Here is a 17393-nt window from a genome sequence, read left to right on the forward strand (position 1 = left end):
TCACCCGGCCTCCGCGGACGCCGCTCGCGTCGTGTACCAGTGTACGTGTACCGTGTACGTGTACCGCGTCCCGTGTACCAGTACCGTTGTTCGTAGTGTTGTGTCTGTGGGAAACGTGGATTTTCAATGAGTTTTGGAAACGTATGTCTTAAGTTATAGAACCTTGGTAGAGTAACTTGTTTGCTGTCTTGGGTGCAATTAGTCTTATTGTGACACGAAACCTTAGCTGTGTATGCTATGAGTTGAAATGCCTTTAGATGAGTAGAAACTAGAACTTAAAGTACGTATACCTAGCCAAATTTCGATGTTAAGATGGTACTAACCTGTATGTTTTAGTATTAAGTAGGTAACTGATGGTTGACGCTTGTCAAATTGGTATAGGTATACTTAGGTACATACTTCAGTGTATAATCTGTAGTGCTTGTAATGTAGTGGTTGATAGTGTTTTGATATTTCTGACAAAACATGCAATTGTGAACCTTAATCAGTTGTTATAAACACGGTTTTGTTTTAAAAATTAAGCTAAAAGCCAATTTGACTAAGAATCCAAGCATAGTCTCACCGTACAGTTTTGGACCCTTCCAAAAAAAAATGCACAATCCACAATGTTTTATAACGATATTGTGTAGTTACACCGCTTAGGGGCTGTCCATAAATTGGTTTTTGACCCCCCCCCCCCTTATAATCATCCAAAAATCATGCTTCAAATGACCCCATTTCCTCCTACTTCATGCTACCGTCATCCGATGTCCAGACCCCCCCCCTAATTTGAAATATTTATGAATAGCCCATTAGACGTCTATCAAATCCTTTAATATTGGATTTTTTTTGTCAAAACTATCAATTTTGGATCATATTAAGTTGTTGGCATTTATGTCAAGTAGGTATTAACTATTAACCTACCATTTAATTTAACCGTAATGAAAACTGAATTTAATTCAAGCTAGTATTAGGTACAATAGGTAACTACATAATTATGGGTCAAAACTGTTTTACTATGACTTAAGTTTAATGCGTCTATAAATCTTATATCTGGGGACAATCTTATACTTACAGATCAACCTAGCCCCAAACTAAGCAAAGCTTGTACTATGGGTACTAGGCGATGATATAGGTACATACTTATATCGATAAATATAATACATAGAAAACATCTATAACTCAGGTACAAATATTCGTAATGACCAAATTTTGCAACGCTTTTCACATAAGTACATTTTGTATTTACAAAACTGACACCCAAAATTTGTATGGAAAACTTGGGACACTTTTTTTCTTTGTCTCATTCAATAGTACTTGTGATTCTGATTGTACTTAAATATCCCAAATGTTGATGATTTTTGAAAAAAAGCAAATGGCACCATTTTTCTGAAAACCCTCTAATAGGCAAACTTGTTGTAATTTCGAGGGAAATAAATCAATTATTATTATTGAGGAAAATTTACAACAGCTATACAACCAAATCACACGCACATTTCTTCTAAGTTCCTCTAAGGAAACTTTTCCAGTTAACTGCCGCAAATTCCTGCCCAATGAGTGGAACTGATTATTCAATAATACAGAAATAACAGTACTGTTCCATATTGCTGGCTCGTATTATTTTCTCAGATTTCCGCTATGAAGCTACTCATTGAAACGATGATATTGTATTATTTAGGTTTATGTGTTTTCTCAAGACGAATTAAACGGACTAGAAATTATTTGCAGTTCACATCGTAACGAAGGAGGTATAGATTATCTTAACAAATTTACAAAAATTAGGTACCGCATAACCACCCAAATATGGTCCAAAATTAACTCGAAAATCTTTGTTAGGTGTGCTGTGCCTATAATTTCAATGACACAATTCAAACGCAAAATATTTTCATAAAAGAAAGAAAAAATCCGGACAAAACCAAAAAGCATTGTTGGTTTTGATATTTAGAGGCAATTAGCTACGTATTGAACTACCTACTTGTGGACCATACTTGTAGTATTACTCGTAAGTTTTGGAGTATAGTTTGGGTGATTTTACGGTACGTATACCGTGACAAATATCAGGGCCCTACATGCTTTTCAATTGAAATAATGCCTGTATTCGGATTTCGAGATAATCACAAGATCTAGAGACGATCTAGAGATCAACTAGATCTACATTAGATATCGACTAGATGTGACTTGGATATCTAAGTCATAACTTGTCGAAATCGTTCAAGAGGACCTCCAGAATCGCGGAAACGTCAAATTTGACATATCTTACAACTATTTTTAAATTATCCATATCGTAACTTGTTGAAGTCGAGTAGAAATCTAATTCATTTTCCGAATCGAGCCGAAACAAAAGTTACAAGAAGATCGTGGCGATGTAAGTATTAAATCCACGCCGCGTCCTAAATTCCACGGCATAAGTGACCATGACACAAGCAAGTGCTAATTTTCACAAGGATTTTAATACTACCGCAACGCTACTACGTAGGTTTGGTAACTACTAAACTTAAGTAAGTATGTAAATATTATCTATTACTGGGTTCACGTCCATTACCAGGGGCCCATTACTGGAGCTTTGGTGTCCATGACTGGAGAAAAAAAGCATAGTATTAATTTGTTAAATGTGTGGAAACTAATTGCAGTATCTTTGGTACAACACGCCTAAAACATGAAAGACGGATAGGACTTTCATCTTTTAACACGCTAAGCGGTAGACCATTTACATGTGTAAGGGAAATATCATAAATACTCCAAATTTCCTCTTAAATGTCCCATGACTGGTGCTGTTACTATATACATACGTCAAAATATTTAAATTCGATAAGATTTACTAGCAAATAGCTATACCAGCTTTTGAAGACTTGCGATTAGTATCTAGCAGTACCTACATATTTTTTGACACCAATCAGAGTCATTTGATGTTATAATTCATTAAAAACGTAACCAGCAAAATACCTGGTCTATTACCATTAGAAATGATTTCAATGTTTTTATCGCCTTAAAATCTGCATAACACCTTAACGCTCTACATTAAAAATCTTTCTGGGATAGACATACAAACGTATCATGCGATCAGTTACCTAATGAAGTTATCAAGACACTGATGAAACAATGCAAATATATATGCTAGAGATGCCACGAATATTCGGCAACTACTCGGTATTCGGCCTAATCGGCCATTTTGCCGAATATTCGGTATTTGGCCGAATGTTGCCTACTATTCGGCCGAATACCGAATATCTGTTGCACCTACCTAAAAAGAAAAATTTTACAAAAAATAACCAAAATCTAGCTATATTTAATATTTAAAATGTATTCTTGGAAAGTAGTTAAATACGAAGACACGTTTTTGACCATTTGTTGATTGCAAAATATTTTATTTTTATCATGGGTCTGATTTGATTGACTCTAACTACATTCATTAATTCTGTTCAATATAAAAATATATCTTAGCAAACGTTGCGCTTTGTTGGCGAACAATTTTCATAATAATTGTGACTCAAAATGTTCGCATGTCATGCCGAATATTCGGTCGCCGAATATTCGGTATTCGGCCGAGAGAGAGGCCGAATATTCGGTATTCGGTATTCGGCCAAATTCACTATTCGGGGCATCTCTAATATGTACTATACTTATACAATGTAAAGGCCGTTAACTGAACTGTGATGGGAAAACAATACACAATGAAAATTCTTCGGGAAAAATATATAAGTACATTAGGTAAAAAACTTTAAATCGGTTCAAATTGTGAAAGACATGGTTGTAAAAGGCGTTTGCTAAAGTCACCCAATGACTCAGATATTAAATCTAAAACCGTTTTACTTCCGTATTATATCCTTCACGTTAAGGTTATATTTTGCATAATAAACTTCCCGTTATAAAAATTAAAAAGTCTATTCTTAAAATCAATTCGGAATCATGTGCTAAACCCCAATTCAGAATTGATAATTTGGTTTGGGTTTAATATGGTTTTGATACGACGTTTATTCTGGCTGCATGTTTGAGCCGTTTGGGGTGGAAACCCTTGGGCCGTGGGGACCTGACGCCCACGGCATATTCTCAGAGCTGGCGAAGCGCCTCGTGGAGGCGACGGGTGACAAGAGGGCTGGCTCCTATCTTGCTCAACGCCACACCCAGCCTTCTGGGTGCCCCAAGGCACCGAGCTGGAGCCAGTTTTTTGTGTATAATCTTAGTTTATGCTGTTAGTTGTAGTTTTATGTAGTTTTTAATTTAAGTTATAATATTGTCACTTTATTTCGCATGCAACAATCAGCGTGAGCGATACTTAAGGTCGTATCAAAACAGGATCAATACCGTACCAAGTTGTGATATCTGAATTGGGCTCCTAGTGCATTTAAATATTACATTTTATTTTTATTTACAAGGAAGTGATAAAATCATAAAGTTCAGGTGTTTATTTGTATGAAATCTAGTTTTGCCAGTAAAGCGACGTACCTTATATGCATACAAATGGTTTTGAATTCAATTCCTGAATCAATTCAATTACTGAAGAAGATAAGGCCCGGGTCCTTAGCATAATCCTATATGAAATGTTACATCCCATTTGGGACATCGACATTTTATAGTAAGTATGCTTAACATGTTAGTGTATTTCCTGTAGACATCGTAAAGTTAAGAGAATCCTAACAACTAAAAACACTTCAAAAAAAAATTCGATTACTTAAAATATGAGAAGTTCTCGAAGTTTAAGATTTTGAAAACATTTCAACTGGACATAGTTTAGCCTTAAAATCTTAGCTGATCCCTATTTACTAAAATAGTAAGATTATTTATTAGCTAGTATTTCCAAGCAAAGCTGTTCAACTCATCACTACACCTTATAAAACAAAGTCCCCCGCCGCGTCTGTCTGTTTGTATGTTCGCGATAAACTCAAAAACTACTCTACGGATTTTCATGCGGTTTTCACCTATTAATAGAGTGATTCTTGAGGAAGGTTTAGGTGTTTAATTTGTTAACCCGTGTGAAGCCGAGCCAGGTCGCTAGTAATGGAATATAACAGTAGTCATCCCATGTTTTCTGACGCACACAGCAACAAAGTCAATACGCAAAGCTCACGGAAATGGTCAAAAATGTAAATCCCAATCCCATCAAAAACATAAATGTAAAAAAGGAGAGCCAAGTTCAATACAAACATTATGCTTGGCTGTGGGGTTCGCCGCAAAAAGAATGGAGATTTAAATGAGTGCCAAGTTCTATGCAAAATCCAAATATGTATTTATAGGAACAAAATAACATTATAAACAAGTATTAAACTCTATTTCTTTGCTTTATTGGATACCTATAACAATTGCTGTTATTTAAAAAAAATGCGAGATCTTAAAGCAGGTTAGATTTGACTTGGCCAGTTTTCATTACATCAATCATTTTATAAAGTTATTCAACATATATATTTTGTAATTCTGATAAAAACTGGCCAAGCCAAACCTAACCTACTTTAAGATCTCACATTTTTTTTAAATAACAGCAATTGTTATAGGTATCCAATAAAGCAAAGAAATAGAGTTTAATACTTGTTTATAATGTTATTTTGTTCCTATAAATACATATTTGGATTTTGCATAGAACTTGGCACTCATTTAAATCTCCATTCTTTTTGCGGCGAACCCCACAGCCAAGCATAATTTTTGTATTGAACTTGGCTCTCCTTTTTTACATTTATGTTTTTGATGGGATATCAATACTTTTTGTAAAGAAAACTAGGCAGGTATTGAGATTTAATGTTTTTTCTTGTGTTTCCGCTGCATGTTTTTTACTTCTGTTCTTTGTATTAATTATGTGGTGCCACGCGCCGCCAACGACACACCGTGGGCCGGTTGTTTAGCGCGTATTACAGGTTTTTTGTATGGGGACCCCCCGTATTTTTTAACTTTTTTTATTTTTAGATTTTTTCCTACGCTTACACACAATTACCGAGCTGGATTCCAAATTTCATCCTTCTAGGTCATCTGGAAGTAGGTTAGGTTTAGGTACTATATGTCAGTCACAATAAAAAAGAAATTTGTATGGGAACCCCCCCCTATTTATTAACTTTTTTTGTTTTTAGATTTTTCCCTACGCTTACACACAATAACCGAGCTGGATTCCAAATTTCATCCTTCTAGGTCATCTGGAAGTAGTTTAGGTTTAGGTACTTATATGTCAGTCACAATAAAAAATGGTTTTTTTTGTATGGGGACCCCCCCTATTTTATAACTTTTTTTAATTTTTAGATTTTTTCCTACGCTTTCACACAATAACTGAGCTGGATTCCAAATTTCATCCTTCTAGGTCATCTGGAAGTAGGTTAGGTTTAGGTACTTATATGTCAGCCACAATAAAAAATGGTTTTTTTGTATGGGGACCCCCCCTATTTTATAACTTTTTTTAATTTTTAGATTTTTTCCTACGCTTTCACACAATAACTGAGCTGGATTCCAAATTTCATCCTTCTAGGTCATCTGGAAGTAGGTTAGGTTTAGGTACTATAGGTATGTCAGTCAGTCTTAAAATTTACGACTTTTTGACCTTCATATCTTTATAACCGTTTGAGCTAGCTTCATGAAATTTGGGCTTCTAGATGTCCTTATGGATATAATTAAACACACGTAGTTTTATGTGTTTACGTTAAAGATGTTTTGAGTTATAGAAGGGTCAAAAGTGGCACCAAGTGGTTCGTGTAATATTACACTTGGCGCTGGCTAGCCAGTTCCTTTGCTTGAACTTGGCTTGACACGCTGCCGCGTGTCTAGATGAGAGTTTTAACACGAAATATAGGCATAACGTTATCTTTAGTCAGAGGGCCTACCGCGAACCACGTTCGACGTGTTGCCTCCCTGTCACACTTACGTTCGAATTTACAAGTAAGACAGAGGCAACACATCGAACGTGGTTCGTAGTTGGCTCTCTATATTCACATCCATACGGCACGGAACCGGTTGAGGCTTTCCGAGAATGTTTCTACGACGGATTATAATTTAATATTACATCAAACGGGGATCTATGAAGCTGTTTTTGAAATAAAAACCGGGCAAGTGCGAGTCGGACTCGCGCACGAAGGGTTCCGTACCATAAATCATATGCAATGCAAGGCGATGCAACGGAGCCACGCCGTTTTATCGTCTAAATAGTGTTTAGTTTTAAGTTTATAAAATACATATGTATGTTAGTCTGTAAGGTATTTGTAATATGGGCCTTGTTGCCTGAATTAAATTTCTAAATAAATAAAATATAAATAAATAAAAAAACGGAAAAATATGCAAAAAGAAAACGGTCACCCATCCAAGTACTGACCACGCCCGACGTTGCTTAACTTTGGTCAAAAATCACGTTTGCTGTATGGGAGCCCCACTTAAATCTTTATTTTATTCTGTTTTTAGTATTTGTTGTTATAGCGGCAACAGAAATACATCATCTGTGAAAATTTCAACTGTCTAGCTATCACGGTTCGTGAGATATAGCCTGGTGACAGACAGACGGACAGACGGACGGACGGACGGACAGCGAAGTCTTAGTAATAGGGTCCCGTTTTACCCTTTGGGTACGGAACCCTAAAAACGGTATATTTTAATATAACTGTTATAATAAGATAATAATAAGTTACAAGCCCGTAAAAACAGATTTCCAGCCGGTTTTCTATTTTATGGCATTCAGAGTTTTAACGCTCCCATTATTTATATGGTAAAGTCACGCATAACTTAAGTAGTTCCAAGGCATTAGATAATCTACTAATGTATTCAAATCCCGATAAACTGAACCATAAGCCGAATTGCAAAACGCGGCGTGGGCCAGAGTATGCCATCAGCCATAAGTGACAGCTGCTATGCTAACTTGAATAACTTAAAACATAGATAAGATACGGGGCGATGTGTGATCTGCGGGTGTCCGTCAATGACAGTCAAAGCCGGTTCAATGGTCAGTTGTTTAAGTATATTGCTTTGCTACACGCGTAGACTCTGACCACGCTGAGATTGCACTGACTTGACCGTGACAATGCCATGAATAACTTCACTTCTTCTTTCTTTCTTCACTTTCTTCAGAAAGTGTAGGTATCTGTAACTACTTTGAACTGGGACGCGGTGGCTCAGTTACCTCCCTAGCTTGCACAAGTAAGATTTTTCTAAAAAATTCAAAAACTATAGGTAGGTATGTATTGCTTTAACCTTAGTTAGGCGTGGTTCACTCCGCGATTTCGTCGCTTTGCTACAGATAGCTAAAAGTACATCCGTTCCACATCAATTTTGGTGGCTAACCATAAGCCGCGCGTGGCGCTGTCGCCACCTAGCGGCCATATCTGTCCTGATCGTAACAGACTTTGTTAGAGAGTGAGTCTTCTGTACCGAGCACTATTATTTATTCTGTGCCTTAGTTTATAAAGCCAATTAATCGCGACATCAAGTCCTCACACCCCCAACCAAAAGGCTATCAAGAAAACAGAACTACAAATTATATAAAAGAGTTTACATACCTACATGAAATTGCTGTATATATCTTCACAGTTTCAAACAAGTCCAACCCTCGCTCGGCCTTGCACTGCCTTGCACTTTAAATATCCTATCTTCGTATCATTGAGTAAGTTGAGTAACAAGTAAAAGGCGTTCGCGATTAGCCCTTCGGCACCCACAGTCCTCCTACACTGCCACCCAATCCGGCCGCTGACCAACCCGCCAAAATCCGCTCCTACACAACTATATCACACTTACCTATCACAAAAAATACTATAACCCTTAACACTATGTAATAAAAGCTATTCTAGTGTAAGCAAAATGTAGAAATAACCTTGTTTTTATGTTTTTCAAATTCTAGTTATGTCGTAAAACCATTTCTATGTTGTGAAATGATGCTTATGTACATTTTTGGTGGTCTATTATTATGCTGATTTGCTTCCTCCAGTTTTATTAGCTTTGACGCCTTCTCGTTGTATATTTTTATAGGATGGCCAAATTGTCAATTTCCTTTTGTGATAGATGCGGAACTGATAATATCAATAAAGCTGTAATAAAAATGATCTCATGCTCAGATAATACGTTATCAAATTTGTTAAGCCTTAGAACATTTCTAATTATAATTTTGGTTGCCAACCAGTAGCGGTAGCGGAATAGGTAATTAAACAAACAACATTCATCTCGTCCCTTGGGTTGGGTTAGTAAAAAAACTAAAAACCACGTATATGAAGAGTAGATAGCTAAGAAATTCCACGGGAAACATCATATAACAGAAAAACAACCCCCGGATATACACAAAACTTGTATATAACCTTACGAGTAGAAAACGTTAAGGAATGAGTTATTCGTCTTTCCTGTGGACATCTTACAATAAATGTTCTTTAACTAGCCTAATTTCCTTGTTGGGCCCTAATAGGCATTTGCCCATAGAACACTCGCCCGATCCGGAACACTTTTGACCCAACTGCATTCCACTTGACACCGACTCGGAAGGTATTGATGTAAAGTAGTTTAGTTTATTTAGCGATTTAGCCGATTTTCCAGGCATTATGCGAATGCGCCGCACGACCACATAAACAAGTTGCGGGCTATCATTATATTGGCACGTTCCAATAGTCACCGCGGGTGCTGCGCGGGCGCAAGGCACGGGCGCGAGCGATTTACAACGTCCTTGACCGCAGCAAGCGAAAGAAAAGCTTCGTGGGGCCTAACTCGACATCGAAAATCGAAAATTCGTTATCTGCCTCTCCGCCCTTGCTTATTTGAGCGATAACGGGGCATCCGTTTGATACTGCATTCCTATAATGGTTGCATTTGTTTCGTGATGAAACTGATGAAATAAGATTAGTTCAATCGAGATACGATCTTGTCATAAGTAGATAGATAAAATTAGTGATATAACGAGTAGATACGTTTAATTTTTGCGGTGGTGCCTAGCTATCACATTACGTGTATGTGTATGCTGTTTATCGCACGTTGTCACTCGCATTGAAAAAGGTTAACAAAACCGAACAATGCCTATGCCATGTTGAATCCATACATTACTTTATTACAAGTAGGTACATACATACTATCTACACTTCTTCCTACAAGCAATATATATTTTTATTCGCACCTAAATGGTCCAAATAGGTAACATATATGTTCCGATATGTCTTCGAAACGATTTCACACTTGTTATTTATCTTTAGCAAAAATAAAATCGCTTCCGCTCATATCTAGTCCCACGCATCGCCGCGAGCGCAGCATCTAGCACGCATTGCATCGCATTGCATTGTTAATAAACTACATTTAAACGTTTGTAGAACTGTTGCATTGTGGAAATTAACGGGTACCTACCATACACAAGCCTCACGATATTATAAGTAGTCTATGTTTGAATTAATGTGATGGTTCAGTATGTACCACTGGTTCATTGGTGCCTACTCAACCTATTGTTTTTGTCCTACCATTATGGTTATGGCTCTACACGATGGGCCAGCGCCGGCCAGTTCAAGGGACGCAGCCATGCGGCAGAATGAGATAGCAATATCACTGGCTCCCTCTAGCGCATAAATGTGGCCCCTGGAATGGCCGGCATTGGCCCATCATGTAGAGGAGCCATTAGCGAGAATACAACCAAAATGTCTCTTTAGGAATACCTACTACTTTTATAATATGTAGTATATTTCGTTGAGTTTCATTAAATATTATGTAACTCCGTACAGATAAATAACGTCTAAGAAAAAAACGTGCCTTCGAAACTCAAGAAAAAAATATGCTCGAAAAGATGGCGTCGTACCTTTGGCTGATACTTGTGTAGATGGCGACTCCTTTCGATATTTAACAATTTTAACACATAAACTCTCGCGTTTTATACACATATTTACCGGTATTGCAGACCCGTTTGTGTATAACACGTATCAGTGAGAACAAGGATCAAAGTCAAATGGCGTTATGAAAGTTCTAATCCTGTGTCGAAAGATGGCAGTAAATTTACTGTGACTACAAAAATTTACTTTGACAATACGCCTCTATACTGAATTCTCTTTAGTTTCATTCACATTTCCGAATTAGTCCATTGGCCCGATATTCGAGGGCTATTAACAGTGGGCAGTGTGGGGTGTTCCGGACGAATGATTTGCCCCGCGTGGGTCAAGACTGATTCATAACTTTCCTGCATTTAACATGTGCCCATGAATATGCATATTTTTATAACATGCAGTTGCCCTCTGGAGCCCGTTTCCCAAAAGCTTGTAACTTGTAATACAAGCGGATGTCACTTTTTGACAGCTTTTGTTAGAAAGTGACTTCCACTTGTATTACAAGTTACAAGCTTCCGTATTTGAACGGACTGATTACAGTGATTACAATAGATAAATATTCAGTACCTACACTAAAATTTTATCAAAATGTAATTACGGTTAGGTACCTACGTAGGTACCTAACCGGTACCTACCGGTAATTTAACATAGAAACATACGATTAAGTTGTTTACTTAATCTTTACAATTAAATAAATAGAATAAATGGAAAAAAATATATAAAAGTAGGTAAATGCTACAAATTAAAGTTATATATAGGTAAATTGTACCTAAAATGTCAATTCCTAATTTATCTATACAAGTTAGACCGTACCTATAAGTTAGACCTAGAAGAGAAATATTATTTGGATCTTTTTTAGGATTTTGTATTTGTAATATATATAATAAGTATAGATTAGAAGTAGATTGCCACAATAAGTATGAGATCCTTCGCAGAAGGCATCCAGCAACTCAGTTATTTTCATTAGCCGCAAAAGTTACTCCTATTGATATACTAAATCATCAAGTTTTTATGTTGCACAGAGACGGCAGAGATATATGTTCCAAAACACATCTCTAATATACGCCATTCTTACCTCTTCCAGGCAAACAAACATTCAAAACTAATCCACTGCTAGTCCGTAACCAAACATCCATGAATAAGCTTTAAGCAATGAAACACTGGAACTTAACTAACCGTCCGTAATAAGAACTTCAAGTACACAGTGAACAGTGGAAACACAAAATCGCACTCTGCAGTAAACAGTAAAACTAGTGACAGTGAACAGCGCGTAACGCTCTGCGACTTGCAGTGAACAGTGCAACAAGTTACAGTGAACAGCACATGCACTCTGCAGTGAAACCAGTGACAGTGAGCGCGTGAAGTGAACAGTGAAACAGTGAAACTGAGATGACGTGACGACGCCACGATGTACCGGCCCAACTTCTATGAAAGCACTTGTTTTCGGTGCAACGAGATCGTATACCAAGTGGACCGAGTTGGTCCACTCAAGGACTTTACGTTCTTTCACAGTGGCTGCTTCAAATGTGCAGTATGCAGGACGAAGCTCACGTTGAAGGTAAGAATAATAATTATCATTATCTTCCTAATTTCCTAATAGCGTTGTCCCACCCACAACTTACAAAAGAATCCTAGGGGCCCTGGGGCTTATTCGGCTACTTAATCCCGTTGGCACTATTTAAAAAAAATCGACTGCAATCTGACCTTCCGAAGGGGAAACCAGACCGCATTGGGATATTTGGGATTAGTCCGGTTTCCTAACGATGTTTTCCTTCACAGAAAAGCTACGGGTAAAACTGAAATGATATTTCGTATTATAAGTTCCGAAAAACTCATTAGTACGAGCTTACCTCTAGGCTTGCTAACTAATAGGTATACTTTTTACGAGCTTTTTACTACAAACGTTTGTACGGGAGCCTCATATCGCGAAAAAAATTGGCTGTATCATACATTTTCGCTAAACAGATAAGGTAAGTACCCCTATTAACGACCCCATTAAAATTGGCATTCATTACCGCGGTATGTACAAAATAGCGTTTAATAAGAAAGCTTACTAACTTTCTTTGAATCTAAGAACACAGAAATAAAGCCTTATCTTTTGACTGTCGAATAAGTATAACACTACTACGAAAATATCACACAAACAAGTCGAAAAACGTAAACTAGCGTATCAAGAGCGCAAGATTTGGTTGCCCCATACTAACACGCAACACCTCAAGTAAGTAAACGCGTATTCTATTTAGTGATTAGCGTAATAATGGTAAATATTATGGAAGGACTAAGACTTGAGATTGATTCTTAGTTATTATTTATGATTCTCAAATACTTTATTTGCGATATTTGCTCGCCAATAGGGAAAAAAATAGGAAATTAAAAACCTCGGTGTTAGGTTCCATTTTCTTTGTGTGACACCTAATTTCGAGGTATACCTCGGTAATAACGGAAACGGTATTTTAGATTCGAGCGATCTTATATTCATATATAAATGCACATTTCCTTGACTTTTGATGTTATTGAATTATTTAACCACCTATAAAACTAAAGAGGTATTAACGTGGTATGAAATCTATGCAAGAACTCTTAATTTTGATTACAATTTTAGACACCTTCTCAGACGTTTTCTTAGAAACCCTTATATGAGAAACTCGTTCAAGTATTGATATAAAAACAGAAGTATGGTTATAAAGTTTATTTTAACCTAATTGTTTTGTAATATTTGGAATCATCCATATTGATCGTTTAAAAAAATACAAGATAACTATTTATTTTGATTAGTCGTAAATGAGTTTTAAAATTATTTGAATTGAACCGTTTAACGATGGTTAGAAAAGACATCGCTCGGTAATAAGCTGTATGAGAACCTAATACAGACCCACCCAAAACTTTAATGGCTTCGAAATTAATAGGTTCTTAAAATACTTTAAAGTACTTTTGATACTCTTTTGTATACCAAGTACATAATAAAAGGGTTCTTAAAATTCAAGGGCCGAAGACAGGCCCGAGAATTTTCAGACCTAATGTATTACCGTTGCATTGCACACAATATTTTTTATAAGGCAGCAAACATAAAATGATATATAAAGTCAAAGTAAATATTGGTTTTTAGATCTTTGCCTAGAAGATAGTTTTTTTTTTAAATACAACTCTTGACTATTACTATTGTAATATTTGTGATCATATAGACAAAGGACACGGCCCTCTACGCACTGCGCTTCAAATGTAGCTGGTTTAGATATCACTGGCAATCATTTAATCGACAAATAGAAGTGCTGGAGTAGAAAAAAAATATATTTTATGTTATATATATAAAATAGATACACAACACAAACATACAACATTAACATTAACTTACACAGATCTTGTATCTGTATTGTGTAGAATATAATTGTGATAGCTTGAACGTTTTGGCGCAATTTGTCCTCCACGTCCGATTGAAATAATTAAGTACCTATTTATTTAACGTAGATAGGTAATAAATAAATTAAACAAGAATAATTTCGACAGCATCACCCTTGCTCGTAAAGGGTACCCCACGATGTTTTTAGCGTTAAAGGAACCAACTATTTCTATTTTAAATTCAATAATTAACTAAGTCTTATAATATGAAAAGCGAAGGTAAGTATTGAATATACCATATTTTATCCATTATTGTCAAATAAATAATATTTATCGTAATTATGGAACTAAAAATGTAACGAGTTATCTACCCTCGTAAAAAGGAACCCACATCCGCGGTATTTGGGTAACAGTGGTCCATTACCACGGTAATAGGCGATTTCGACATTTTGGTTTTGATAATTATTTTTTCCTTTATAATTTTCTAAAACAAGGTCAGAAACTAAAATAATATAAACTTTAATTAATAAACTAACATAAAAAAATATGTCTTGGTCCATATACCGCCGGTTTATGCTTAATTTTTGGCTCTTTTTGGGAAACTTGCTTATCCCCCTCGTTAATAGGGGTACTTACCTTATCAATATTTTTTGATGCTTAATTCTATAGCTAATATGTAGTTACATTAGCTACATTTTAGCTAATGTAATATCAAGAACGCTGTATAAACTAAATAAAAACAAAAGACGCGCTAATTCGTACAATCGTGACCTCCTCATTGACATTTGGCCGACCTTGGTACAGTCTCGTCGCGTTTCGACTCGTAATGTCAGCCCAAAAAACTTGGCTGAACATTAATCTTTACTACAAGATTACCAAGTTGTCAAATTAATTTACTAAGTCACAGTCGACTATGATTTATGTATATAGTAACAGCACCAGTCATGGGACATTTAAGAGGGAATTTGGAGTATTTGTGATATTTCCCTAATACATGTGAATGGTCTACCGCTTAGCGTATTGAAAGATGAAAGTCCTACCCGTCTTTCATGTTTCAGGCGTGTTGTATCAAAGATACTGCAATGAGTTTCCATATACTTAACAAATTAACACTATGCTATTTTTCTCCAGTCATGGACACCAAAGCTCCAGTAATGGGCCCCCCAGTAATGGACACTGCTCTATCAGTATAAAATAGTGAAATAGGTCATCAGATCTGGTCCGTGTTATCATAATATTGCATTATCATCCGATTTGCATATTTAATTACGAATACAAAATTTCAACTCAATCGGAAAACGGGAAAGTGGCTCAAACTCGGCTACCAAGATTTGACCCACACTAAAAAACGATATTAATTTATCCGAAGTCCGAGCATACCTCCTGGTTGACATATTTCGTAACTAAATTTACTTCTGTATTGTTTAAACATGAAATGATGGCATGGCAAGCATCATTATGTAAATTGTCCCATTATAGGAGGTATGCAGTTTTACAGCTCCTATAATGGGATTGGGCCAAATACCACTATTTTTTTACATCTGTGGAGTCACAACATAGTATGTTGTATACCTTATCTCATGGTAAATGCAATTAACAAAACACATTCTAGTTTTCATCAAGTATTAATTAATTAAAATTTAATAAATTAACTCACCTCTCTTAGCGAAGTTGTTAAGAATTCGTAGTGGTATTTTTTTTCAGTGACACGACAACTTTTGGGTTGACGCCAATTTCTTAAAAAACAACCAAATTTAATAAAAATTCAAACTGAAACAGCTCTAGGACTCTTATTTATGATAATATACAGGCAATGTTTATAAACTACTTTTAGACACTTATTTTACAGGATTTGTGGTTTTTTGTCCCATTACTAGTTCCACGCCCATCATAGGGTACACTACTATATGTATTGTTTTATTGCGTAGTTTTAATGTAGAAATCTGTAAAAAGGATGTCTAAGAACACTTAGGGGAAATGTGAAAAATACAGGAAATCTGTCTTATAAATTATAAACCTTGATCTCTTGTGACTTGTGACATTCTTGGTAATGTTCAAAATTTTGACAAGAAAAAGTGACATGTTCCTAACTTTAATAAATCCAAGTTTTTGATGTATGTGTACCATCAGCCGTAAAATGCTCTATGCAATTTCGCAGCTGACTGTGCCTATGTCGACTTAATTTTGTTGAAGGATAATTTCCTTGTATTGAATTAAAGATAAAAAAAGATAGCATTTACTTGTGGTAAGAATAAATTTTCTCCTAAACTCCAAATCAACCTAAGCTGCTGAATTAGGGATCGCTTTATAGCATAAAATGGTAAAGATAGAAATAAAAAATTATAATTTAAATAAAAAATACTGATTACTTACTAAACAATGATCATGACCCCCCCCCCCGATACAGGCAATGCCTAGTGCAGGGTTCACTGTAACGTGCCTGTTAAACTTTTATTGTGAATAAAATATTGTTGTTGTTATTACTCCCGTTACAAAACTATAAAAACGACACATGTACACATTGAAATATATGAAATTGTTCATGAAAATAAACAGAGATGAGTCAGCTGGGTGTTCACTTGTTCAGTGACTCATGTGCTCTTGGCCCAGTGGACTGAAAGTGAACCTTATTACAAAGGGATAAAGTCGAGCAGTGGTCAGTGTGCTACTGTCAGTTTCAATGTTTGTGGAGTTACTCACATGGGTGCATATCATTATTCCATTAATGAAACCGGCTAACGGTACCATTGTCATTAAAACAATTATAACGTAAATATAATACGTTTATGCTAATTTTCTTTGAAATAATGTCAATGAAAGTGTTTTATGAATTTTATGATTATTGCTAGTAAATTTTGCCGTGTGGCTTCTAACGTCTGCTAAAAACGCGAATAATCCTGTTTGTCTATGTATTTAAGTATTTATAAATACATATGTATTATCCTTATACCTCTTCATTTGTTATTTAGTTTTCTTATGAATATACAGACTACCTAATATGAATTAACAGAAATTGCGGATTTCTTATTGTAAACATACTTAATTTTATTATTAAATAACTATATGTATTGAGTAACTTTTACTATATAACCAACTCCGAAATAACTTGTCTGAAATAAGGTTATGACGATTATTTGATAACTTAGCTTCTAAATTCAGTGGTTTATACCTACATAATACATATTTCTGCTCATCATCAACAAAACATGATCCACAATAAGCATATAATACACTGACTTAATATGATATAATCTATTTAATAATACATCAACAATTGCATTGTCGCCATATCTAATTTACTAAACTTAGCTCCCAATTTCCAAACAATTGTTGTATTGTTATGAA

At 35.7% G+C, this 17393-nt stretch overlaps 1 protein-coding gene across 1 annotated transcript in view; it reads left to right on the forward strand.

Annotated features, from left to right (window-relative positions):
* Positions 1-17393, forward strand: part of LOC134672241 (hillarin) — an 82898-nt gene continuing 65505 nt past the window's right edge. The window contains exons 1-2 of the mRNA XM_063530142.1: positions 1-141; positions 11797-12270. Of these exons, the coding sequence (XP_063386212.1) occupies positions 12121-12270 (150 nt within the window). The 5' untranslated portion in view covers positions 1-141; positions 11797-12120. The remainder of the gene's footprint in view (positions 142-11796; positions 12271-17393) is intronic.

Source organism: Cydia fagiglandana, chromosome 16, assembly GCF_963556715.1.
Source record: "Cydia fagiglandana chromosome 16, ilCydFagi1.1, whole genome shotgun sequence".
Classification (NCBI taxonomy): domain Eukaryota; kingdom Metazoa; phylum Arthropoda; class Insecta; order Lepidoptera; family Tortricidae; genus Cydia; species Cydia fagiglandana.